The 25,885-nt window shown below is 41.8% G+C and overlaps 1 protein-coding gene across 5 annotated transcripts in view; it reads left to right on the top strand.

The window, feature by feature from the left end:
- Positions 1–25,885, top strand: part of ENPP2 (ectonucleotide pyrophosphatase/phosphodiesterase 2) — a 110,975-nt gene that overhangs the window by 23,730 nt on the left and 61,360 nt on the right. For 3 of the 5 annotated variants that reach the window (XM_036264104.1, XM_036264102.1, XM_036264101.1), the window contains exons 1-8: positions 3,107–3,218; positions 3,435–3,537; positions 14,212–14,367; positions 18,370–18,495; positions 19,879–19,939; positions 22,208–22,305; positions 22,524–22,603; positions 23,339–23,458. In XM_036264104.1, coding sequence (XP_036119997.1) covers positions 3,186–3,218; positions 3,435–3,537; positions 14,212–14,367; positions 18,370–18,495; positions 19,879–19,939; positions 22,208–22,305; positions 22,524–22,603; positions 23,339–23,458 — 777 coding nt within the window. In that variant the 5' untranslated portion in view covers positions 3,107–3,185. Of the gene's footprint in view, positions 1–3,104; positions 3,219–3,434; positions 3,538–14,211; positions 14,368–18,369; positions 18,496–19,878; positions 19,940–22,207; positions 22,306–22,523; positions 22,604–23,338; positions 23,459–25,885 lie in introns of those variants that run through there. The other 2 variants (XM_036264105.1, XM_036264103.1) reach the window with 2 other exon arrangements.

Genomic DNA, 25,885 nt, shown 5'->3' with positions numbered 1-25,885 from the left:
GATGATTTCCGTGGAGGAGCAGCCATGGTTTGTCATGATGAGAGCTAAACTTGAATGTCCAATTCAAAGTAAATGCTTTTAATAATATATTAAACTTACATTATGCATTAGACCCAGCAAGTCAACCTTCAGGAATAAACAAACGAACTCAGAGTAATTTATTTGAATGCTCCTGTTTCTCTAAATGTGGTCCGTACGTTACTTGCATCAGAATAGCCTATTGTGCCAGTTCTTGTCTGACCCCTAAACTCCCCCTCCCCTACGCCACCCCCTGGTCCCAGTGAATCAGAATGTTGGGGAATAAGCTATAGGCATCAACATTTTAAACAAGCTTCCAGGATGCTTCTTATGCTCAATAAAGCTTGAGAGCCACAGAGGGAGTTTCAGAGCCTGAGACCATCCCAGATTTGTTTATAGTTCTGGGTTTTCTTCTGCCAGGGGGCAGTGTTTTCTGAAATACAGCTGGACGAGTAAACCACACTGGGAGTTCATTTCAGTCTTTCTCATACATTTCCTTGATTACTGACCCAACCATGGATGACCTTTTACCAAAATCTTAAATTCCAGAGTAGGTGAACTTTCTTAATTTTACTTTGTTCTAGAACATTTTGGACTATATTTCAGTCATTTTAGTTGAGTTTCTAGACCTCTGCATTCTCAGACTTTTTGGTTGCCTCAGTTTTGGACAATGAGTCTTTTTTCTTTCTTTTTTGAGAGGTAGTTGTATTTTGTAGTTGATTTGATGCCCAAGGTAGAGAATTTGGTCATCCTCCTGAGAATGAATGTATAACAGTGTCTTGTAGTAAAATTCTGGTTAGCTATGGTTAGATGGTGTGCCTGTGTATGGGTGCGTGCGCACATGTGTGCACATGTGTATGTGTCCGTTAATGAATCCCATATGCACAGTGACCCGGTAGAAGATAAAGTTCTTTGGCAGAACGGTTAACAGAAATAGTGCCTGAGCTCAAACCTCTTAGATAATTGGGAACAAGCACTGTACAGAAGCCAATTATGGATCAACTTGGCTATTGCACTACGGCCTTTTCTCCCTGCACAGCTATTATGCACGTCCAAAATAATACTAATACTAATACTAATACTAATACTAATACTAATACTAATACTAATAGATGATGTTCAGCTTCTGAGTCTAATTTTAATTTCAAGGGGAGCCTTCATTATCCTCAAACTGAGTTTCCACAATCATATGTCTGAGAGGCTAAAGTTACGGGACTCCGGGAAGCGCTGGGCAGGCTGGAGGGACAAGGAGGCAGGTTCTTTTTTTTTTTTTTTTATTCTCATTCGAGGACATTTTTCCATTTTTTGTACAGACAGACAGAGTGGGAGGGAGAGAGAGGAAGAGAGAGAGAGAGGGAAACATCGATGTGAAAGGGACACATCGAGTGGCTGCCACCCGCACGACCAACCAGGGCCGGGGACAAACTGCAACCGAGGTACATGCCCTTAGCGGGAACCGAACCCGGGTCTCTCCAGACCGCAGGCGGACGCTCTAACCGCTGAGCCAAACCGGCCAGGGCGGAGGCAGGTTCTTCGGAAGACTGGGAACAGCTTGGCATTCGATGCCACCGCAGGACTGGCCTTGATAGTTCCCTTTTTGGTTGATCGCGTGTCTCCATAAAAACAAGCTTGCATCTTGAAATGTAATATAACTCGTAGAAAAATCTTACACGGGGTGAACGTTTTCTCATCAGCCTTGCTGAATGCCCAACTCCAGACCACTTCAGTGCGGCACACAGATGACAACGAGAGACTTCTGCAGAAAAATCCACAAGCCTGCCATGTCCCAAGAGCACACAACTAAAGGGATTTCAGAAAGGCAACGTCAAGGGTGCCACTGTTTTGTTTCTTTTTTTTCCCTCAATGAGCTGTTACTAAATTCTAGAATATATAATGCAGCGCAGGCCTACAGTGCAGCCCACTGACATAATCTAGTTCTAGATTTTTCCTCTCCTGCTTTCTGTGAGCGAAGCCACGGCTCTGCCGCACCGGGAGCAGAGAATTTGTTTCTATACTAGCCTGTGCCCTGTGCAAGAATGACAGTCACCCGGCCTGGCGACGGACAAACCCAGGACGAGTCTCCTTCCCGCATCTGAGTCCTGAAAACATGCCCAATTTAAGTAACTTCAAATTTAGATGCCTTGGTTTCTTTTAGAGGTTTCCTGGTTGCCAAATAGCTCGGTAAAGCCACTGGAGCACCCTCAGTGGCCTCAAAGGACACCGTTTGGGAGGGGGCTGGACGACAACTTAACAGGGCGATCGTTCTTCAAAGCTGAATGCTTGCACCACTGAGACTTCCTTCCTAAATCCAATCACTAATAAAGCTTCCCCATCCACCCTCCCCCACCCCCGATGAAAAACCACCAAGCTGACAGTTTTTTCGGGAAGAGGAGGCAGGAACTGAAGTTCGTCTCTCTCTCTCCTCCTAGGGCAGAGGACTTGCTGCTGCTTAGCTGGCGTTCCCGGTGTTTTGATAAAAGTTACTTCTCTAAACTCTCACAACCAGCGGGGAAATAATGCTGCCTCTTGTGTTAGTTACAATCTTGGGAGATTTCTTTGTGAGAAATACTTGGGGAGCCAGGAGTCGCCCAGAGCGGGGCAGCGGGGACAGGTCATTTAAATGGCCAGAAAAAGAAATGCGTGAGAAAGACAGGGGAAGCTATTAGGTTTATAAATTATAAAACTTGCCTTGCTGAAGGAAAAAAAAAAATAATGCAGCGAGGTTGACGACACTGAATAGCTACATTGTAAACCTTCAAAGCTTCAAGCCAGGAGAAACCCCTTCCCGGTTCTGTTTCATTTTTATCTGCTAAAATGCATTTGGTTTCTTTTTGAAAACCCGTGGGTTTTTTTTTTTTTTTTTATGAGGGAAGGAAAATGAACATGAGCTGTTATTGGCCACAGCAACACAAGAAACCCTCATGTTAGCAGAGGAAACCACATGAAAGTCTGTGTGTTAGGGGAGGGACCGATAAGGGGGTGGAGAAAAGGAGGCTGATGTTTCCAGCCTGTGACGAAATCAAGCTTTGGACAAATCGGAGCAGCCTGTCAACCTCCCAGGTGGGATTACTTGTAGTTAATAGACTGAGCACAGAGCCCCAAAAAGCAGTGCATTCAGTGTGGGCAAGGAGAACACACTGCAAAAGGCTTTTCAAGAAGCCTCTGCCATGGCCAGGAGCAGCGTGTTCCACTCACATCAGGTAGGACCGAGGTGGGGGCACCGGGCACAGGCTTGGTCTTCAGCAGCAGCTCCAGATTTTTTCTTTTTGTTTTAAGAAATCAAGCCAGCACGTTAGGGTGCATTTTGGAAGTTGTGGGACTGGGTGGTGACATGGAAGTCATTTGAATTGCCTTCCTATAATTTGATGTGGTCTCCTCTAGCTGTATTTGACAACTCGCTCTCTTGATTCCCTTAGGTGATATCCCTGTTCACTTTTGCTATTGGAGCCAATGTCTGCTTGGGATTCACAGCAAATCGGATTAAGAGGGCAGAGGGATGGGATGAAGGCCCTCCTACAGGTAAGTGTAGCAACTATTTGCATTTTCAACCTTTTAAAAATGTTATATGCTGGGTAATCAATATAAGAAGGTCGTCTTTAAAGAATTCTGCAGTGTAGTCTTTAAATAATTCTGCAGTGTAGCCAATTTAGCCCTTGATTTCTGCAGAGTCAAGCCAGCTCTGTGTATCATTCAGGTGAGAGAATGTAGTTTTAATTAGAGGACATTTATGATGGCTTCGTGATAGCTATTTCATCCCTTCTACACTGAAATTCATAAATGTGAAGGCACAGTGAGAACTCTTGTTAATAGACAAGGCTGAAATAGAAGTAGTGAGAGCAGGTGCCGGTTCAATATTGGAGATCCGTGAATCTGATGTATTGTCCCTGATGTATTTATCTCCAGAAAGTTCTGAGCTAGGGAAAAAGAGGAATGGGCATAAAAAAGGCGATGAGCTGACTTTAAGAAACTTCAGAAGTTTAATTAAGGTTTACCTAAAACAGGGAAAAGATAAAAGAAAGGAGATGCTTACCACTTGAACTTGTTTTTTTTTTTCTTTTGGCGTGAAGCACGGTAAGTTTGAACAGTGTACCCTGACTTCTCTAATAGAACCGAGTGAAAGAGTTTCCTTTTACAATACGCGGAGCCATAGGCAGTGTGGCGAGTCTCATAAAGGAGCTCCTTGTGCAGACCAGGGGGCTTGACTGACCAGGTCTTAAGTAATGAGTTGGTTAATTTCCTGGAAATTGGAGCTGCTGATGGTTTTATAAATAAAAATTACAAATTAAGTAATGGGTACTCTAGGGGGCAATATTTTCTTGACTTTCCCTGACATCTCAGCATGTTGGTCTGCCTTCCTGTGAATTTTGTATTTGTCTGTATTTCTTGACCTGACCACTAGAAAAGACTGTATCACCTGTCTCTGGCTAGCCCGCAGGAGCTTGGATTAGCCAAGTTATGATACATATAATGTTGGAATGCTAAGTCTTCTTATATCAAGTAAGTTACTTTTGTGCTATGCCAGAATTATATGAGAAGTAGTTTAGTGAGTGGAAGTGGGGTGCGGTTGGGGTGAAAAGTGAGAAAACCAATCATAAAAATTGCACCCCCAGGGAACCAAATGGACACAATGAGTTGTCTTCTGGTGGGGGAGTGGAGAGGAGAGTGGACCCCTGGGCTGGAGAATCCCATCTTTATGGGTAACAAATGCTCTCTTCAAAGACCTCTTCTTCTTGTTGCAGACGAGTATAGCTCCCATTCACACCGACTGTAACCGCACAGACTGGAAGGGGGATCCATTCGGTCCTTAGTCTGGTCGTGCGGGCAGGCTAGCTGCTCGGCAGCCCACAGCTGGTTCTTTCCAGAGCATCCCCAAAGGAACTCTTTCCTGTTTTGTATTAATATATCACTTTGGCTAACACTGACATTAAACGCTGTTTCTTTGCCCAGCTGGTGTGGCTCAGTGCTTGAGCAATGACCCATGGACCAAGAGGTCGCTGGTTCGATTCCCAGTCAGGGCATATGCCCAGGTTACAAGCTCAGTCCCCAATGGGGGATGTGCAGGGGCAGCCAATCATTCTCTCTCATCGATGTTTTTATCTCTCTCTCCCTCTCCCTTCCCCTCTCTCTAAAAATCAATAAAAACATATTAAAAAATTTTTTTTAAATAATAAAAGCTGTTTCCTTAATGAATGTGTAAAATTCAGCCACTCATTATTTTTGGAAAGCAGTCACAAAAGTCCTAGATTTGGCATCCCAAATCCATATAACTTGCTGTGTGGTCTTGGGCAAGTCACTTGTAAAGTCTGTTTCCTTAGCTGTACAATGAGAAGCAGACCTAGACGATTTCTAATTTTTCTACTGGATTAAAAAACAACAACACACGCTTCTATCTATTCTGTTGCACTGCCTGACTATATATGCTGTCTACTAGAGAACTTGAAAAGTGTAGACCAGATTTCTTGATCCTTGAACATATTTTGTGTATAACAGATTATTTCCATACGTTATAAGAAACAGCTATAAGAACTAGTGAAATAATGCTACTTCTGGGAAAATAATATAATCTATATCATAATAAATACATCTAAGTGATCTTAAGTATACTACAAAATATTCACTTCTTGAATTATTTGATTAAATCATCTACATTTTAGGCCTCTATGGTATCTTCTAAAAGGATTTATTAGCAAAAAGTCTATCTATATGAAGCTTAGTCTTGGGATACAATGCCATTTAAGTCTGAGTCTTAGGAGTTTGGTATTCTGGCATACTTTTTATTTTTATTTTATTTTTTATTTTTCTATTGATGTAGCTTGCCTACCTTTTTAGGTAAAACTAGAGATGGACTTTGGAAACTGGGCAAAAGCATACTGCAGAGACTTGAAGCATTTTGCTCTTATTAAATATATTATGGACCTAGAAAGGGCCTCCCTCCAACACCACGTGTGGCTGGTGATTCTGTCAGCAAAGATTTCACGTGAGAAAACACTGGGTGAACTTTTGTACACATATTAGAACAAGATACTGGGAAGAAGGGCAGCCATGCCTGTGTTCGACAACACGTTTATGTTCAAGGAGATTCTGGGAATCTCAGTGCTTCTAGATTGTTCCACAAAATAGAAGGAACACAAGGGCTATTAATATATGGCCAGCTTCAGACTGATCAGAGCACGCTCTCCCATTCAAAAGCATGCGGTGTCCTGTTTGGTTAAAGTCATTCCTCGGGGCTCTCAACAATGGCTGAGAACATTTCCCACACTTGCAGCCCCTCGCTGCTGTACTATGGACTGGCTGTTACTTTCAAGGCTGTTGCAGTGCAAACAAACTGTTATAATTAATTAACTAGCACACTTGTTAGCTGGATTTATTGTTAGGACCTAGTGATCTATTGGAAGTAATGGTGAAATAAGATGTCTTCTACCAGATCATGAAAGATCTATAGATTTATTAGAAGATATGAAATGAGCAGAGTTAGTTATAATGCTGTTCGGTGAATATAATGGGCAATCAGGTCAATGAGATGGCTGAACTAAATTTTCAAAGAAAATGTAAGTAATAAGCCATTTAGTTTGACATCTTTGTCCTGTACCTACATCTGATGCAACCAGCTTGATTCACCTTTTAAGATCGCAAGATAATTTATGTGTACACAGGTGTGTGTGAACTCGTGTACATGTGCATACTTGTGTGTTTATGATGTTATGGTGGAGTCTATTTTACTAAAGTTTGTATTAGATACTCTTTCAGTCCCCAGGTGATGATGAGATATCCTCTGATATAAGCAATTTAACACTTGAAAGACGAAGGGGCATTTGTAAGCTTGTGACTATCGGCTAATAAACTTGAAAGCTCAGTTCAATGTATTGTCATTGTTAGTGGCTTGAAAGTTCAAAAGTATGTGAGCGTGAATGAAATTCATGGGTGTAAATGTGAAATGAATTTCTCTAGCAAGGCTATTCCTTGTGAATCACAGAGAAACCAGACAACAATGAGAGAAATGAGACGGTGCATGTTCATTGAGAACTTTAGGAATCTCTTTTTACAATGGAAATGAAAAGCTCCTTAAAAGATGGGCTGTTAGCATGTAGGAAACTACAGAGCTGGGAGACAGATCAGCCCTACTCGGCAAGGACATCGTGGGACTTTATGTGAAACCTAGCGTAGAGATCAGGGGGTTCCGTCGATGGACTGAAATGACCTGAATTCAAATCTAAGGAGGGCACACATTTTTCACTTCTTTGTCACATGGAGCTTTGGTGTAGTGATTTTTCATTTATCCCAAAACAATACAGAATCCTTTATCTTGTTTGCATAAACAGAAATTTCAGTCCAATAGAGTTCACCATAGATTCTTGAATCAACAACAAAAAAAATCAACAACTCTTTCAAAATCATGTCTTAAAAAGAACATCTGAGATAATTCGAATCCTATGTACAAAATTTGAAAAACCCTTTGTCAGTAAAAACAGTACTGTAGTTATATTCGGGTGATTTAAATTTTAGCCTGGCCATTGCTAGCTCAAATTAGGCCTGGAGATCTGATTTCCACCCAGAAAAAGGGATACTGTTGCCTCTCTACTGAACAAAGATTTTTGAAAACAGACTGCCAGATTAATGCTGGTGATAATAGAAGGTGTTAAGTATATGATGATATGTTTAGTTTATTTTCACTTATGTTTTGAAGGCCAGTATCTACATTTTTATCTTACCGACTTGACAGTACCTGCGATTGAAAAAGACAATGTTTCACTGTCTGGCAGCAGATTTACAAATCATTCAGACTGATGCTGCGAGTTGAGTGGTTTAGAAGTTAAGTTCAAGTTTTTCATTTTTAAAATAGAAGTTTATAGAAATCCGTTTTGTTGCAGTTTAGGAGGTCTTTCTACACGAGGACTTTGTATTTATCAACACATTGAAAGAGCAGGTGTTTGAAAACTTCCCAGGTGGACTTGTTTACTTAACAAATTGTCTACGAAATCTGGCCCAGCAGCTGCGAAGAGGAGAGATCGTGATGTTGGCAGGAGTGGGTGTTTATAGAAAGGGGCGCATTTAGGAAGCAGACCTATGTATGAGTTCTGCTTACGAAGGTGTGGTCAAAAGTCTCGAGACAAAAATGGCAGTTTCAATCCAAGAGAGTATGACCAGGAAGAATGAATCAGATACTCCAGAGGAGGCAGTATTAATTCTACATGTCATCCATGTTCTCTGCCTGCTTTCCCCGCCCCTCATACTTCAGACGGGTCAGCACACGCAGGGGCACCCCGCAGGGCCGCCACGTGCAGGGACACCTTGCAGGGTCGGCAGGCCCAGGGGCACCCCACAGCGTCAGCACGCCACGTGCAGGGGCACCCCGCAGGGCCGTCACACCCAGGGGCACCCCACAGGGTCGGCAGGCCCAGGGGCACCCCGCAGGGTCGGCACGCGCAGGGGCACCCCGCAGGGTCGGCAGGCCCAGGGGCACCCCGCAGGGTCGGCACGCGCAGGGGCACCCCACAGGGTCGGCAGGCCCAGGGGCACCCCGCAGGGCCGGCACACACAGGGGCACCCCGCAGGGTCGGCAGGCCCAGGGGCACCCCGCAGGGCCGGCAGGCCCAGGGGCACCCCGCAGGGCCAGCCCGCGCAGGGGCACCCGGTTCAGAGCTCTTCAACGGGAGGCAGCATCACCCAGTCTGTAACCCACTTCAAGGCTCTATTTGCTCTCCCTTCAGGAGACACTCCAGCTGAGACCCACGGGCAGGGGAGGAACAGATAGGGTGCCCCCTCGGACTCTGGAGTCAGGACCAGACAGAACTTAGAAAGAAGACTTTCAGCTTTGGGCCAAGCTAACTGTTTTCACACCTACGTGCTGCCGCTCTCACGACCCTCCCTCCTCCACCTCCGCCCTCCCTCCTCCACCTCTGCCCTCCCTCCTCCACCTCTGCCCTCCCTCCACCTCTGCCCTCCTCCACCTCTGCCCTCCTCCACCTCTGCCCTCCCTCCACCTCTGCCCTCCCTCCTCCACCTCTGCCCTCCTCCACCTCTGCCCTCCCTCCTCCACCTCTGCCCTCCCTCCTCCACCTCTGCCCTCCCTCCTCGACCTCTGCCAATGTTTTGCAGGGAGGGGAATAGGATTGAGAGTCTAGGACAAGGAACATTTATATCACTACTATTTTTTTTTATCCTCACTCCACATTTTTTCATTTTTTGTTCATGGGAGGGAGAGAGAGGAAGAGAGAGAAAAATCGATGTGAAAGGGACACATCGAGTGGCTGCCTCCCACACGAGGCAACCAGGGCCGGGGACAAACCTCAACCGAGGTACGTGCCCTTAGCGGGAACCAAACCTGGGTCTCTCTGGACCGCAGGTCAGTGCTCTAACCGCTGAGCCAAACCAGCCAGGGCTACATCACTCCTCTTTTTTTTTTTTAAATCGGAGGACATTTTTCCATTTTTTATTCAGATAGAGTGGGAGTGGGAGAGAGAGAGAGAGAGAGAAACATCGTTGTGAAAGGGACACATCGAGTGGCTGCCACCCACACGACCCAAGCAGAGCTGGGGACAAACTGCAACCGAGGTACACGCCCTTAGCGGGAACCGAACCCGGGTCTCTCGTTACCGCAGACCGACGCTCTAACCGCTGAGCCAAACCGGCCAGGGCACATCACTACTCTTATCATGGATTAGGTCCTTCCCCATAGAAAGTGTCAGTGGTCTTTGCCTATATAGGTAGCGTCAGACTCCTGCAGCGATACCTCTGTATGTGTAGACGGAGTGTTTTAGAAATAAGGTCTTATTTAACCAAGGAAAAATAATTTCACATGGTTCCATCAGAATTACGACGTTAGAGGAAATCAATCGTGTTCACATTGCTGTTTTTAAAAATCAGGCTCCTTTGAAAAATAAGGAATGCATAGCATTAATTGTCTGCACATCACACATGTATATATGTACAGGTTTTAAACTTTGAAGACTTTACTTAAAAAAAGAGTGTCACTATAGATCTGTAACCTTTGTGTCTTAAGTCTCTAGAATTGACTTGTGTCTTTGAAGTGAGTCAAGTCATTTGAATATGTCATTAAAAAGGCAGCAGTAGAATTTTAATCTCATAAAAGTATTGGCAAACGCCTGGTACAAAATTCCAAGCCTCCGTCATACTTGTCACACATTTCTGATTCGATACTTTTGAGGTGTTTTTTTCCTTACGTTTTTTCTTTTAGTTCCTGGTTAGTGCTGAGCTTTTATGGACATGTCAGTCACACTCTGAGACGAAAGTGATGCGATACTACAAGTTTATCGATCCTTTTCTTTTCAGCACACCTTTCAATACATTGTAAAACCCAAGTATTCAAGCCACTGTTCCCTTGATTTTAGGCTAAAGGAAGGTTTCACAGATCTTAGAATTCAGGTTTGTAAGAAGGCCGGAAATATTTCCATATGTGGTCATTGAATTAGGTACCATGAAAACAGAAGTCCTCAAATCTGTCATTAGCCTGGAGTGGACCTGGGCGTGAAGAGGTCAAACCGTGGAGTATGACTCGCAGACCTGCATAGAGAGTAGGATTGGAGCTTGTTGAGGGAGAAGATGCAGGGACGGACGAGGACCTGTGAAGGTAGAGTCCTTTGCTCTACTCTGTCACTTTCTGTTGTTAAAAAAGGGGCAGCAACTCGAATCCTTGGGATTATTGGATTCGAAGTACTACATAGCTCACTCCGTCTGCCCATGTCTCTCCCTGCCTTTTCTGCCGTCATCCACGTCAGCCACCAATGAATTTTGACATCTGTGTCCCTGATCCACACACACCCAGGAATTTACTCTGATCTGAAAACTGTTGGTCACCCAGTCTTGAGTAGAGCTTGGCATTATGAGTGTAAGGGCAACTCTGTCTTCAAAGCTGTCTTCAGTTTGAGGGTTGGTAAGGAGGGTTACAATTGGTAGGAACCCGCAATGGAGTGAGGTTATATTATTTTCAAAAACAAAGTGAGGGACAGATCTAGAGAGTGATTCAGAAAGTAGAAAAAAAATCACATTGAGAGAATAAAGAAAGGTGAAAAAAAATGGCTAAAAATTCGTTTGGTATTTTGGAAGAAAAGAAAGAGAGAGTTGCCTTGGCTGGTTTGGCTCAGCAGTTACAGTGTCTGCCTGAGGACGAAAGAGTCTCGGGTTCAATTCCAGTCAAGGGCGCAGACCCTGGTTGTGGTTCATCCCCGGCCCTGGTTGGGGTCATGTAGGAGGCAGCCAGTCAATGTGTCTCTCTCACATGGATGTCCCTCACTCTCTCCCCCTCCCTCCCACTCTGTCTGAAGATAGAAAAATATCCTTGGGGGGGGGGAGGCAGGGGATTAAAGAAAAAAGAAAGAGGGAGGGAAGAGATTAGATGAGGGGAAAGCAAAGGACATGAATGGAGGACAATTTCAGATGAATGCTGGGACACCATAAAGAGGAGACAGGACAAACAACTGTAAACAGTGGATTTTGGATGATCTCAGCTATAAGCGTGGCTGAGTATACTTACATATGCAGCTCTTGCGAACGAATGCTACTCAGAACTTATTAGACGACTGTTGTAAGGATTCTGTCTGAGCAGTACTCTTAAAGAGAAATAATTCCACTGTCAGTATTTTCCTTATCTTTAATAAGACTTCCTCTATTTTTCCTTTTTTTCACATCACAATCCCCCCACCCCACCCCCACCTCCCAGTTTCTTATGGGTGAGCATGCACTGTTGATAGGTTGGCCAAAGTCAATAGAAAAATGTGGTTTCTGAACCAGAGGGAAGGCATTGCTTTGGAAACCTGACATTATTTCCTAAAGTGAACTGGCGTGGCTTGTGTGTATTTCAACATCTCAGAGTCAACCATGCAAAAGCATTTCACATGGCATGGTCCAGTGAATCTGTTTGCTTTAGTTGAACTGATCTGATGCCATAAAGGCTAAAATGGGGTGATCTTGACTTCAAAGAGGACAGAGGAGTAAGGGATGAACAGGATGTTCAGATAAATGGCTTCGATGAACTTAGAAATGTCATTTAGCATCTGTGTTTCCCTGTGCCTCTGTGTTTTCTTGATTTTAAAAGTAATGCATACTGATTAGAAAAAAATTATAAACATGTAAATAAGGAAATAAAATTACAAATAACATGCATTAATAAAAGTTATTAGGATATTTATATGTAACATTATGTAATATATATTTTATATACATATATACATAGGCATATATACCTACATGTGAGAGACAGAAGTAAATAAACAGACATTTGTAAAATGTCTTAGAAGTTTCAAACTACAGAAAAGTAAAAATTGCTTTACCTTTCTCTTTCTTAGTCATTTTTCCCCAAATATAATTTCCATAAAGATCTTATTACAGAAAAAAAAGTTAATCCCATTGCACTTTAAAAAAGTTACGCACACCTACACATTTTCTCAATGCCTCTGACCCCAGCTGCTCCCTCTCTCTTGTCACTAGCTCTGGCTCTGTTTCTATTTTTATCTTTTTCCTTATTGCTCTTTTTATCTCAGTTATATATACTACTTAATGTTACAACACCGTTCTGTACTTTGATCTTTAAAAAAAAAACTTGTTTAGATATTTTGTAGATCTTTCCATATTAGTCTACACAGATCTGCTCATTCTTTTAAGGGCTGGGCAATATTCCATTTATGGGGAGAGTGATTCTTTCTTGTACATATATCTTGGAAAATCTTGCAAATATGGATGAGAGAAACATTTCTAGTAATGGAATTTCTGGGTGAAAGATTCATATGCATTTTAAAAAGTGATAGGTATTTCTATATTGTGTTGTATTTTACAAACTGTTTATCCCCAGCAACAGGCGTGGTGCCGCTCCTACATTGTGTGCATCAGAAAGTAATTATCCTCTCAACTTGGATGAAGATCTGGTTTGATTTTTCCCAGACAGCCAGTCATGCCTGCACTACTTACTGATTCGTCCTTCTTTTACTGACTGATTTTCTCTTCTTCTTTTGGCTTAAAAGGTTATCTTCATGACACAAAATAATATTGAATGTAAACTCTAATTTAAAAAGTTAAAAAATTATAAAAATGTTACCTTCATTATGAAATAAATTCTCATCCATTTGGTCCTCTTTGCTGTCATCACCCACCCCACCCCCTACACTGATCTACTGGTTTTCTGGTACCAAACTGTCTTAACTATTTAGCTTCAGAACATATTTTAGCATCTAGTCATCATCAAATTACTGTTTTCAGTTTTTTTTCAATTTTTCTATATTTATTTTTTGATAAACTTTTAATACTCTCTCTCATTTCTAGTAATCCTCTTTCTATTTTTATTATGAATGCAATTGAATCTTTAGGATTATTTAGGAAGAACTGATATTTTAATAATGTGGATATTTTTACCTCCAAGATGGTATGTCCTTGCATTTAGTTACGTCTTTTAAAATATCTTTGTGTAAAGTTTTAATGTGTTCTTCATGTAGGTTCTACACAGGTTCTATTACATTTATACGTAGATATTTAATCTTTTAGGAACTATGATGAATGGAACGTGCATTTAATTTTTGAACTTATGTTGCCTGTATGTGGAATTTTTATTTCACTTCTTCCCTCCCACCCCAGTTTTTAGTTGATTGTTAAGATTTCTAGCTCTACAATGATCATATGAAAAATAATGGATGAGGATTTATTTTCAAGAAGCCAAGACTGTGGAATTTGTGTTTGTGTACCTCTAGTGACGGGTACAGATTGTGTGGCTGGAAGAGATCTTAAACGTCTCTCTTCCCATCCCATAGGGTTGGACTGTTCTCAGAACATTTAGGCTCAATTTTTCTTATAGAGAACAATGGATTTTCAAATAGGGAAATGAATTCTCTGTCTCTCAGTACCTAGACGGAAGTTCTCTTCTATCCTGACATCATTAGCATCCCCAGAGACACTAACCCTCACTGCTTACACTTGCTATATGCCTGGCCACCTGCTAAGTATTTGCACGGGTTGTTTTATTTAATTCTCATTACAACCTTGGGTCACTTTTATGAATCCCCACACTTTACAGATGGGGAAACTGGCAGACGGAAGTTCAACATCCTGTCAAGGGACCATAGCTAGCAGGTGATGGAGCCAAGCTGCTCAGCTGTCTGACTGCATCACCGCCTTGCTCCCCAGGGCCACCCCTCATGGTGACACGGCCCACTTCCCAGTCCCATTGCCTTTGTGTCTTGTATCTTGCAGTGTTATCAGACTCCCCCTGGACCAACACCTCTGGATCTTGTAAAGGCAGATGCTTTGAACTTCAAGAAGTTGGACCTCCTGATTGTCGGTGTGACAACCTGTGTAAGAGCTACAGCAGTTGCTGCCATGACTTCGATGAGCTCTGTTTGAAGACAGGTATGCAGCTTTTGCGTCCTCAGTGGGATGGCTCCCAACCCCCTGCTGTGGTACACGCCCTGGCCCTGCCACCCTGCTTTTGCCAAACCAAACTCTGGACTTGAGTTTTGTTTCTTGAATGACTGTCAGGTGTATGATGAGTACATCCGGCGTGACAGTTGTTTCCATACAAGAAGGTTCTTTGCAGCTACAGTCATTTCCTGGTTTGGAAAATCATTTGTGGCCAGGCCTTTTTTATTTTTATTTTTAATCCTCCTTTTTGTCTCTTGCTGTCAATTCCCGCATTCACCACTAGGGCACATGGGCTGAAATTGTGCACATTCTTAAAGTGCTGGGATTTTTTATTTGTATCTATCGATCGATCTTGCACAGTTTTTAGCACTTGTTTATTTCATCGTATCATACAGTGACGATTGGCCTACCCTGAAGTCATCCCCTGTCCTGTGCAAGTGGAACATTGCTCTGGGATTCTACTTGAGCTGATGTGCTCAGGGTCGCTCTAAACTGTCCTTCTGCCATATTTCTGCCATACTAGAGACTTTTGCCGTTCCACCTGCTCTGTTGCCAAAGCCTGACTCTTTATGTAGGACTTTGAAGGTACCTTGTAGGCTGCCCACGTGCCTCTGGGCAGTATCGCACTCAAGCCCCGAGAAAGATGACCTGTGCCTCAGACCCCTGGGTGCACAGGTTCTATGGCTCCGTGGACTAGTTAGTACTTGTTTTCAGACTTTTATGATGAGCTGATTCTTTCAAAAATCGAACTTCTATTATCATTGACTTTGCTCTGATCTTTCTAATGATATCATTTGAAGCAAAGACATTATTCTTCTCTACTTAAGAAATAGCCCTGAATTTATATGAAAACTGATATTGACTGCTTCACTGGTTCTGATGTGTTTGTTTCCCCCAAATAAGAAATGTTTTATTAAGTTGTCTTTTGCACAGTACATTTTCCAAACATTTGGCCATTTTGGGGGCGGGGTGACTTTCCCTTGGAACCCCTCCCAGTTTCCTTGGTTGTAAGTCTGCAAACTTAAATGCTGAGAATCTTGTAAACTGAATATATGGATGGAACAGATGTTCCAGCAGAGAGTCCTTTGGCTCTAACATATCATCTCAGACCAGCAGCCTGTGCTTGCTTGGCAGTGAGGAACTAACGAACATGTTATGTTTCCTCTCTACCTTGAGTATCTTGTCCCTAACATCTCATCTCAGCCCTCCGGGTTCCTGGTCTCAGAGCTGCTTGCAAAGTTGAATGGATCTCCTGATTCTAGCTTAGTGTTCTCTGGGTGTCGCTCATGCTTTCTTCCCAGGTTTAAGAAATACGGACTACAGTCACATTTCTAAAGTCATTTATTCCCTGTGCACAAAGCTAATATATGCCAAATGTGGAAAGATCAAGTATCAAATAATCACAAAAGGCTAAAGAAAACAGTCTTTAAGATTCTACTTTGCTGACAAAAGCACTCTCTGGAGATAAGCACAGTCGGTGTTTCAGTGTAAACTCTGACTATTTGTGTATGTGTGTGTGTGTATGTATACTTAGATAAGTGTGTAGATACATGCCTTCTGAGGGTGTATATGTATTTATATATCTTTATACACATCATCCTTTGAATGTTTACATAGTATTCCTTTGAACAGATACAACCTATTTCATTAAGTAATTGATCAGCATTTATAATTTTCCCCATTTTTTGCTATTAATGTATCAATGAACGTTATTCATGCATATTCATATTTTGTATATTTTCTTTAAGAGAAATTCCTATGAGTGGGATTTTGGGATCCAAATGTATATGCATTGAAAAAATTAAATATATAATACAAAATTACACTCTCAAAGTTTATATTTCTCTCAAAGGGTGTAAGAGCCTTTCACTACTCTCTTTTCAACAATTCCCATTTTTAAAATTTATATTCTCATTATTAAAGTCTTTCATTCCCGCCCTGGCCGGTTTGGCTCAGCGGTTAGAGCGTCGGCCTGCAGTCCAGAGAGACCCGGGTTTGGTTTCCGCTAAGGGCACGTACCTCGGTTGCAGTTTGTCCCCGGCCCTGGTTGGGTCGTACGGGTGGCAGCCACTCGATGTGTCCCTTTCACGTCGATGTTTCTCTCTCTCTCTCTCTCTTCCTCCTACTCTATCTGAACAAAAAAGGGAAAAATGTCCTCAGGTGAGGATTAAAAAAATAATAATAATAAAGTCTTTCTTTCCTGATCTGATAGGTAACATTCAGCCTTGTTATCCAATAAGGTTAAATGCTTTTTATGTTTATTCCCATGCTTGCTTTGAAAATGATGCAGCTGATTGACTCACATCTTTCTTATCGTTCACTCTGAACCCGGGATTTTCATTCTTATATGAAAGTTTCATTCTTATGTGAAGTCAGTAGTTCCTCAGGAAGTCCAACTTGTTAATAGTGGTGCTCTTTTGTAAGCAAATGGATTTCCTTGTGGAATTTGGGGAGGAATAGAAGGATGCTGGCAGGTAGAATTACCCTCGAAGTGGGGAAGAACCTCATGATGTCTATTAGTCAAAGGAGCCTTGGAAAATGGCTAAGAGTAGGGAATAAAGGTCTGGATAAAAGAATCCCAAGCATTTATCTGCTTGGGAAGAGAAGGCAATGAAGACAGTGGATGGAATCAGAGAACTGAGTCAGGGTGCAAAGGCTACTTGAAAAGAGGCAATCAGACGGTAGTGGCATGATTTTCAGGAAGGGCAACTAATACCTCTTTATCCATTTATTCCCTTAACAATAGTATCTTTTAGTAGACTGTTAATAAGGAGCAACACTGCTTTCTAAAATCATTGCTTTCCACTTAGGATATATGTTAAGGGATGAAGACTTGAAGTGTCCTGTAGCCCAGAGGAGGCTTTCTTGACCACCCTACCTCCCCACCCTGGCACTGCCTATCCATGCCATCCGTTATGTCCCTCACAGCACTCAACACAAGCTGAAGTTATCTTTTTCCACTGGCACACTTGCTTGTGGTCTGTCCATCCCAACTGGCATGGATAGACGACATCATGTCTTTCTTGTTCTTCACAGCGTCCCCAGCACCTAGAACAAGCAAAACACAGTGGAAGTATTTGTTGAAGAAATGAATTAACTATGCATTTTCTCAATATGGCAATCCTAGGTTTAAAGAGTCGTACTTTATGCTCTTGGTGGTTTTCAATGAAATGTAATAAATCTTCATGGAATACTGAGCGTGTGCCAGGCATAGTCTTGGGCACTGGAGATAGAAAGATGAAAAGGGGTGTGTGTTTTCCTGTCTTGGAACTTACAGTCTAGTGGACAGAAAAGCCGAACGAGAAATGAAACACTCTCTTTAAAATGGAAATATCACTTTTCTGAAAATATCCTCTGGAGAGAGTTGAGCCGTGAACTCTCCATCAAGTGGGCTCGGACAGAAATCTGTAACCAATCTACTGGCCTTGAATGTTGGGACTCTGACCTCTCTCATTGTAGGCAGGGCTCGGTTTTGGTCAATGATTGGAACTGTGAGTGTTTTTAATATCCCTTTGTAATCTTTGTATCTGTTTAGGACTTCCATCTCCTGTCATCTTGTGGTAGGTAGAGGCCATTTAGTTGCACTATCATTTGTATTTAAATCAAACCGATCCAAGTTAAGTAAAGCTACTTCGGAAAGGGAAGAGCTGAGCTATAGTGACTCTGCCCAAGACGCTACATCCCCCTACTACAAAGCTAGACCATACCTTCTAATGGGTTTTTCAGGACAGTTCGCAATAGTAGGGGTTTCTCTTGTTCCCGAAGCAGCCCATTGTGTATGGTTTTGTAATCTGATTTAAAAATCAGGCATTCGTTCTATTTGTAAGTCCTCCAAATATCATCTGGGCCTCAGGCCAAGTCTAATTTCACAAGCAGATGAAATGATGTGGGATTTTTAGCTCTTTTTGTTGGCAACCCCTGTAAGCAATTGTGGCCTCTTTCATTTGGTTTGCGTGAAGCGGCGAAAGTGTTCTCTTGTGCCGATTGCAGCTGGCGGCTGGGAGTGTACCAAGGACAGATGCGGAGAAGTCAGAAATGAAGACAACGCCTGTCACTGCTCGGAGGACTGCCTGGCCAGGGGAGACTGCTGTACCAATTACCAAGTGGTTTGCAAAGGTACATGTTTCCTTGGGTTGGCTTGAGCTTTAAAAGAACACAAACTGGAGATGCTCCAAGGCATCCCGGCTGGTGGGGTGCAACACCTTGGCTAGGGGCTGGGGGGAGGAAATGAGAGGTGCCTTTAAGTTTCCCCTGCTTCCCTGTTAGTTTTGCTTCCCTGCATTTCACTGATCTGAAATATCAAGAAAATTAGCCCACATTTCGTACTTAGGTAGGACCACAGTAGTGATTTCTGCAGTTCCGGCCTTGGGCTTAGGTCTGGTTTTCTAGAAGCAGAGCCTGGGAAAGGGGATCCATACATGGAATTACTGAGGGAGCAGAAAAACCCTGGGAGAGGGTGGGGGGCGGCTCCCAAAGATGCGTCTCAGGTAGAGTGTCACCCTGGGCTGCTCTCCTGCAGGCTCTGAAAGTAATTCGCGTTCTCACCCTGAGCTCAGGGGTCCCCACAGTGGTAAGCCAGGCTCTAGCAGCAGCCTGAGGGGGGCTTGCTAGCTGAAAAGAAGCTTAGAGCACCAGTAGCTTCTGTCCCACCCCAAAGCCATGCATACCTGTGGGCTGACGTTGGATGCTTCACTGTAGAATATGGTGGTTTTATTCCCATCATCAATACTAGTCAGCGGATTACCAAAAATATAAAAGATGCAGTTTCTGTCTTCAAGGAGTTTCAGTTGCCATGGTACCCACTTATAGAAGTTAATGAAAAGATCCAAGAATCTTTACGTAAAGTTTGCAGGTCACTTTTTAGTGTCTAATTTAAATCCTTCTTCCTAGCTGTGGTATGGGACATTCAGGAAGAGTGTCTGTTAAGCACAGGGTGACTCAGGAAAAGCGTAGGCTTGGCTCTCAGATCTTGGTGGAAGATAACGGTGAAAGATGGCATTGGTTTTCATTCCTGAGTTCAAGTGCTGTACACAGATGCATTGGCAGATAATCTATTGTAACCCTCCAGCTCTCACCCCTGCATATTCTGAGCCTTTCCCCCCAACCTGAGGGAAGTTGTGCCATGCTTTTTACAGCATTGAGATGTTCGGTGGTGGAGAAAATGTTCCATCTAATGACCAAACAGTTTATTTCTGGAGGGAAACAAACATGAACTTTTCTTCACTGACGCCACTGGTGTTTTTATCTAGAAACTGTTTAGACTCTGAAGGTTTGCATAAACACCACTTGGGGTTATTAACTTTTAGCTTCACCGTGGTGTGTGGATGTACTTTAGGAAGCCAAACCAGACCCTGGCCTTTATTTCAGAATTTCTTTTTAGATGGTCACCCATAAGCAACCGGTATCAACCAGGACACAGGTCCTGGAAATATACTCTTCAAAGCTCTGGATGGCATGTATAACTTGATTCACCAAGAAATGTATCCATTTTCCTTCTAGGAGAGTCACACTGGGTAGATGATGACTGTGAGGAAATAAAGACACCAGAATGCCCTGCAGGGTAAGTGTATTTTGAATAGTATGACATTTTATGTATTAATGGATGAAATATCCCTGGATATAGATGGTTTAAAAGGATGCAAATCTGAAATCCACATGTACAGGCAAACTTATGAGGAATAACTCAAATGCTAGAATGTGCATTTTGAGGTAGTGAAATTACATTTTTTCCCCCTTATCACTTGTGCACAAATCAGAGACCAAATAGCCCCTATTGTCCACCTTAGCTGAAGATTTTACAAAGGGGATCTGCACCTCACTGAAGGAGAAGAACGTTCCTGGCAGGAACTTGTTTCCTCCCGTTTTGTTTCTCCCCCTAAAGTGCTGCTTTTGCCTTTTTTGGGGTGGGGGCGGGGGGCTCTAGAATATCTCAAAAACATCATCTGAGATGGTAACCCCTACCAGACACTGCAGAAACATGACCAACCACCAAAGCAGAGTGACACCCCGCAGCTCAGTGGGTTCAGCACAGGGCACTTCTTCTGCCATCAGGAAACTGGGGGAAATTCATGGATCCTTAAAGGGGCTGGCAGAAGACAGATATCCGACCAATGTGTCGTCATAAATGTATTGGAGTGTGTTTTTTGTTTTAAGCCTAGCTTGGGACACCAAACCCGAGTATGTAGATACTGTCTTGATTCCGGTCTCCTTTTTAACTTTAATGGGCCACCTGGACTTCTTTGGATGTTTAGAATGGGGTGGCAGTGGTTTCTGACTATTTAAAATGTGGTTGGTTATTTTTGAGGAAAACCCAGTCTAAGTGGTAGAAGCCTTGTTAAATGATAGTAATGAACTCTTATATAGTATTGCTCTCAATGCTTTATATGTGACTCATTTAAAATACACCTTATTTATTATGTGGCTTCAAATAAACTCAGGCCTGTCCTTGCTGAATTATCATTACACTGTGAGAAACAGTTTTGTATATAGTTTACTATTCTCAAGTCTGATCACACAACTATATATTTAGAATATAACAAAGGGCCTATTTCATCAGATCCTGCCCTAGTTAGGTGGATAGTCTAGTCCTTGACTTTCAGATAAACTTTTAGAGATCTTCAGTATTTTTAATTAGTTTTGCAATTTATAATTAAGCGTAAAATAATTTTTATTATATATATATAAATATATAATTTATATAAATATAAATATATATATATATATATATATTTTTTTTTTATCCTCACCCGAGGACATTTTTCCATTTTTTGTTCAGGTAGAGTGGGAGGGAGAGAGAGGAACAGAGAGAGAGAGAAACATCGATGTGAAAGGGACACAGCAAGTGGTTGCCACCCGCACTACCGACCAGGGCTGGGGACAAACTGCAACCGAGGTACGTGCCCTTAGCGGGAACCGAACCCGGGTCTCTCAGGACCGCAGGCCGACGCTCTAACCGCTGAGCCAAACCGGCCAGGGCAATTTTTATTTTATATTTAAAAAATGTGTCTCTATTGATTTTTTAGAGAAAGAGGGAGGGAGAGACAGAAACATGGATGTGAGAGTGAAACATTAATCAGTTGCCTTCTGCACGCCCCCTACTGGGGATTGAGCGCGCAACCTCAACATGTACCCTGACCGGGAATAGAACCAGGACCTATCAGTCTATGGGATGATGCTCAATCCACTGAGCCACACCTCTGGGCAAATGTAAAATAATTTTTATTAGTGCTTAGTTCTAGTGGCAAGAGTGTTACTGCTATTAATTTTATATTCATTCATTCAGCCATGTATGTGATAAGTATTTATTGAATCACTACTATGGATCCAGAAAATAGAAAGATGAGTAAGACGCAACTGTGCCTTGAAACTACTGAAGAAGATACACATGTTAACAGATATTATAATATAAAGCAATATATGTAAATGATAAAAGAGGTATGAGTTACGATCCTAAAGGAATTCAGAAGTGTGAGCAGCAAATATTATAAAAGAGGAAACTTTGAGCTGGGTTGTAAAGAATGCATAGACGTTTTCCAGGTAGCAAATGAGAGAATACATATTCTAGGCAAACACAGCAGCTGTTTGCGTTGTGAGAAACCTGGTTTGCGATGCGAGAGGCAGCCGTGGAGGAGGTACATTAGGGGAAACAGTCCCTTCTCTGGGCTTCAGGCGCCACAAATGCCACATGGCCGGCAGCCCAAGCATGAACAGATCTCCTCACTCGAGTTTTCCTCTTGGAAATCCTCGGTCCCAATTATTGAGAATGACTCGGCATAATGGAAACTCTGTGGCAATAATTTTTCTGAAGCTTCATGTGTTGCCCTTTAAGGTTTGTTCGCCCTCCATTAATCATCTTCTCTGTGGATGGGTTCCGTGCCTCATACATGAAGAAAGGCAGCAAGGTCATGCCTAACATTGAAAAACTAAGTAAGTCATTTTCATACTGTGTTCTCATCCGTAATCCATGATCTGCAAAGTAACTGCTCGGCTATGGGCTTCGAGATCTATGGACACATGGCTTGAAATGCGTTTTAGTATTTGAAATACAGAAGTAAAGGTTAACACGTGTCTTGGATGGTTTATAAAATGGGTTTCCATTTGATTCCTGTTGGTTCTCTTGTTGTGATCTGAACTTCTGTTCCCAGGGTCTTGTGGCACACACTCTCCCTACATGAGGCCCGTGTACCCGACAAAGACTTTCCCCAACTTATACACTTTGGCCACTGTAAGTACTTTTTCAAATGACATAGATTCAGAGGGCTGATTTCATCCTGAAATGACTTAAAGGGGGATTTTTAAAACATGTTCCTTAGTGTTCAAAGAAAATCTTTTTGTTTTCCATCTTATCTGCCTCAATTGTTCACAGTAAGTGCCTTGTACAACATTGCAGGTGACCCAGCATCAAAACAACTTCAAAACAAACAGTTTTTCAAATACAGTTCTGTCTGAACACACACATTAAACCTCTGAATTTTCAAATAAAAATGTTGATGTCGGGGCTGCTATATTTTCATTCTTAGATATTTCCAAGAATACTTTGCTTTCTTCTTTAAAAACATCCTTAATTTATTTTATTATCATTATTATTATTGGTTTGGAGTAGAAATAAAATTTAGGAAAAAGGAAAAATGTATTTCGACATAGAAACTTTTTTGGAGGCACATAAGTCAATTTCAATGAAAGGTTACTTTGTTGTAAAAATAAAAAACAAACAGTTTTCATCTTATTAAATTGCAACAGTTAAAAAGACCTAAATATTAAATCTCTTATAACGTTGTCAAGTTTTTTAGATTGCTTAAAATCAGTCCATCAAGAACATTAATGTTTGTTCAGACACATATATAAACTTAGAAATTAATTGTTGCTTTAAAACTTTCTATGACAAGAAAATGTATGATAGAACTAATGTGGGTGGATTATTATATTGTTATTCTAGTGACAAGTTTCCTTTTACTCAAAGGGGCTGTATCCAGAGTCACACGGAATTGTAGGCAATTCAATGTACGACCCCGTGTTCGACGCCACTTTCCATCTTCGAGGGCGGGAGAAATTTAATCATCGATGGTGGGGAGGTCAACCCGTAAGTTTTGCATTTTTTTGTGTCTGTGCATTGAAACATTTCATCCTGAAATTGGTTACCTGCAAAAGAGGTGCATATAATTTGCTGATATTTAGCAATGTTTCTTTTTTTGTTTTGTTATTGTGTAGAATATATATGTGGGTGTCTGTGTGTACATCATATTCAGGGTGGGGCAAAAGTAGCTTAACAGGTGTGAGTACGTGACACAGTTTATTCTTGTATTCTTGTTTATTCATTATTTTATTATTTTCCATACAAACAACTGTAAACCTACTTTTGCCACACCCTGTATGTGTGTATATGATATGTCTGTATATCTGTATATGTGCATATATAATGTATTTATATACATGTGTGGTGCATGTGCATCTGTAATGCACATATACACATGTATGTGTCTGTGTGTATAGAAGTGTGTGCATATTTATGTGAAGTTATGACTGTAAATGTGTGAGATAATATGTATCTTCATTCGGGTGGTAGTGGTGGAAATGCTCACATAGGGAGGAATTTCAGGAACATTTTGAAGAGGGAAAGATAGTCAGATCTTATTGATTTACTAGATTTTGGGGGTGCAATGAAAAAAAGAACCGAATGACTATACCCCACAATTTTGGCCCAGGTGACATATGAACAGAAACAAAGAAACTTGCTGAAAAAAGGAAACACAATGAAACCCACAGTATATTCATGAATTCTTTTGTTTAACCCATTTTTGTAAAGTCTTGAAAGTTCCTTACAATATGTGGAATCCTGCTTGGATTCTGGATCAGCAAATTCATACTTGGAAAGAAATCATCCTGTTTACTTCAGATTAAATGGTTGGGCAGAAAGTAAAAGGGGTGTAGGTAGGTTTCCACCTAGTACTTTCCCTGTGCCTGTGCGTACGGTTGGGCGATTTGCTTTGGTCAGACACGAGCAAGGCAGCGACATACAGCCACGGCTGTTGCACGTGCAGAACTGAAGTAAGCGCACGTGACCGTGGGTAGAAGGATCTGAATCCCCACAGGAACACAACCCAGTACATGCGGCCAATCAGAAACCTGTGGACGAAGGATGGCAAATGGTTCCATCTCATGTCAACTGTGACTGGGGGCTGTGGCTCCCTGGGGTACAGGGAGACCTCTGTGCAGTCGCCATGGCAAGGAGAGTGGGCGGGGTCTGTGCATATCCGTGTATGTATCATCCCTAAATGATCTCATACCTGGAAATGTTTGCTGCAATCTACAGGCAAATCTGAGAATATAAGCAAGGGGGAAAATAGTATAGCTCTAGGAGAAAAGGTCATTTGTGAAAAAATATTCATATTGCCTAATGAATCAGTATACAAGGTTAAATATGGACTTTTCATTAAAAAAAAAAAAATTAGAAGACTTCCTGTGTATGTCTGTAAAAGTGTTTCTTTATAGCAGAAGCCCTGATTCTGCTCTTCATCCAGGCTGGGCTGCCAGAAGGCTGTGATGACCAGATTGTGAGCATAGTGAAATGCGTTTACAGGGTGGATTTCACAAACAAAGTTCATGACAGAGGAACAGTGTGTGTGTAAATAAAATGATTGAAATTAGAACTCCATCAAGCTGTTGCTAGTTGGTCTTTTATATTCATTTTGTCATGGAAACAGACTTGTCTGGAACCACAGAGGATATAGGGATAAATAGTAATTTTATCAAATTGGATCACCTTACATCAAATGTTGACATTAGGCTTCCTCCGGGTTGGCATGACTCAGAGGATGACTCCACACATTCATTAACTTCTGCAGACAGAGCAGAGGGGCGGCTGTCAGCTGGCCCAATGAAGTGAAGTCTCTGTGTGACTCTGTTTGCCTGTTTCCTTAATGACTCTCAAAGTTGACACATTTGACCAAATTGAGTCCTTTCCTAGTGCTGACCAAGATTTGTGGTGAAACCGATTTGTGTTTCTGTCTCTCTTGAACAAGACGCCACCGTACGAATTCCAAGGAACATTGTAGCTACAAGTTAAAAACACGTTTAATTGAAATTTGGCATATAGGAAAAATATATGGATAGAAACTCTAAGAAACTACAGGATAAGAGTATAAGATACTATAAGTGGTATAAAAAAAGTTGAGCCTTAATAAATATTCCTTAGACATTTATATCAGCCTCTCAGAGGCTTGTACATGTCACAAAATCATCAGTGAAAAAATTAACTGGAGTAGAGAAAATATTTATAAAATATAACACAAATATTTATAAAAATATAAATCTTAGGTAATGAAATTAAACTCAAAGTGTTTTTACTGAGTGATTAAAGCATGAAAGACATTTGGCTATATATGTAATACAGGGGTCAGATTAAATGGGGAAGAAGAACTACTCTTATCCAAGTTTAAAATCTAATAGATGGGATAAGGCATGATCTGAAAATTTGAATTTCACCATTGGGCTCTGAAAAATGATTCCT

This window comes from Molossus molossus, unplaced genomic scaffold (genome assembly GCF_014108415.1).
Source record: "Molossus molossus isolate mMolMol1 unplaced genomic scaffold, mMolMol1.p scaffold_m16_p_16, whole genome shotgun sequence".
NCBI classification, from domain to species: domain Eukaryota; kingdom Metazoa; phylum Chordata; class Mammalia; order Chiroptera; family Molossidae; genus Molossus; species Molossus molossus.
Note: the sequence above shows the minus strand (reverse complement) of the source record. Positions and strands in the feature narration are given on the sequence as shown.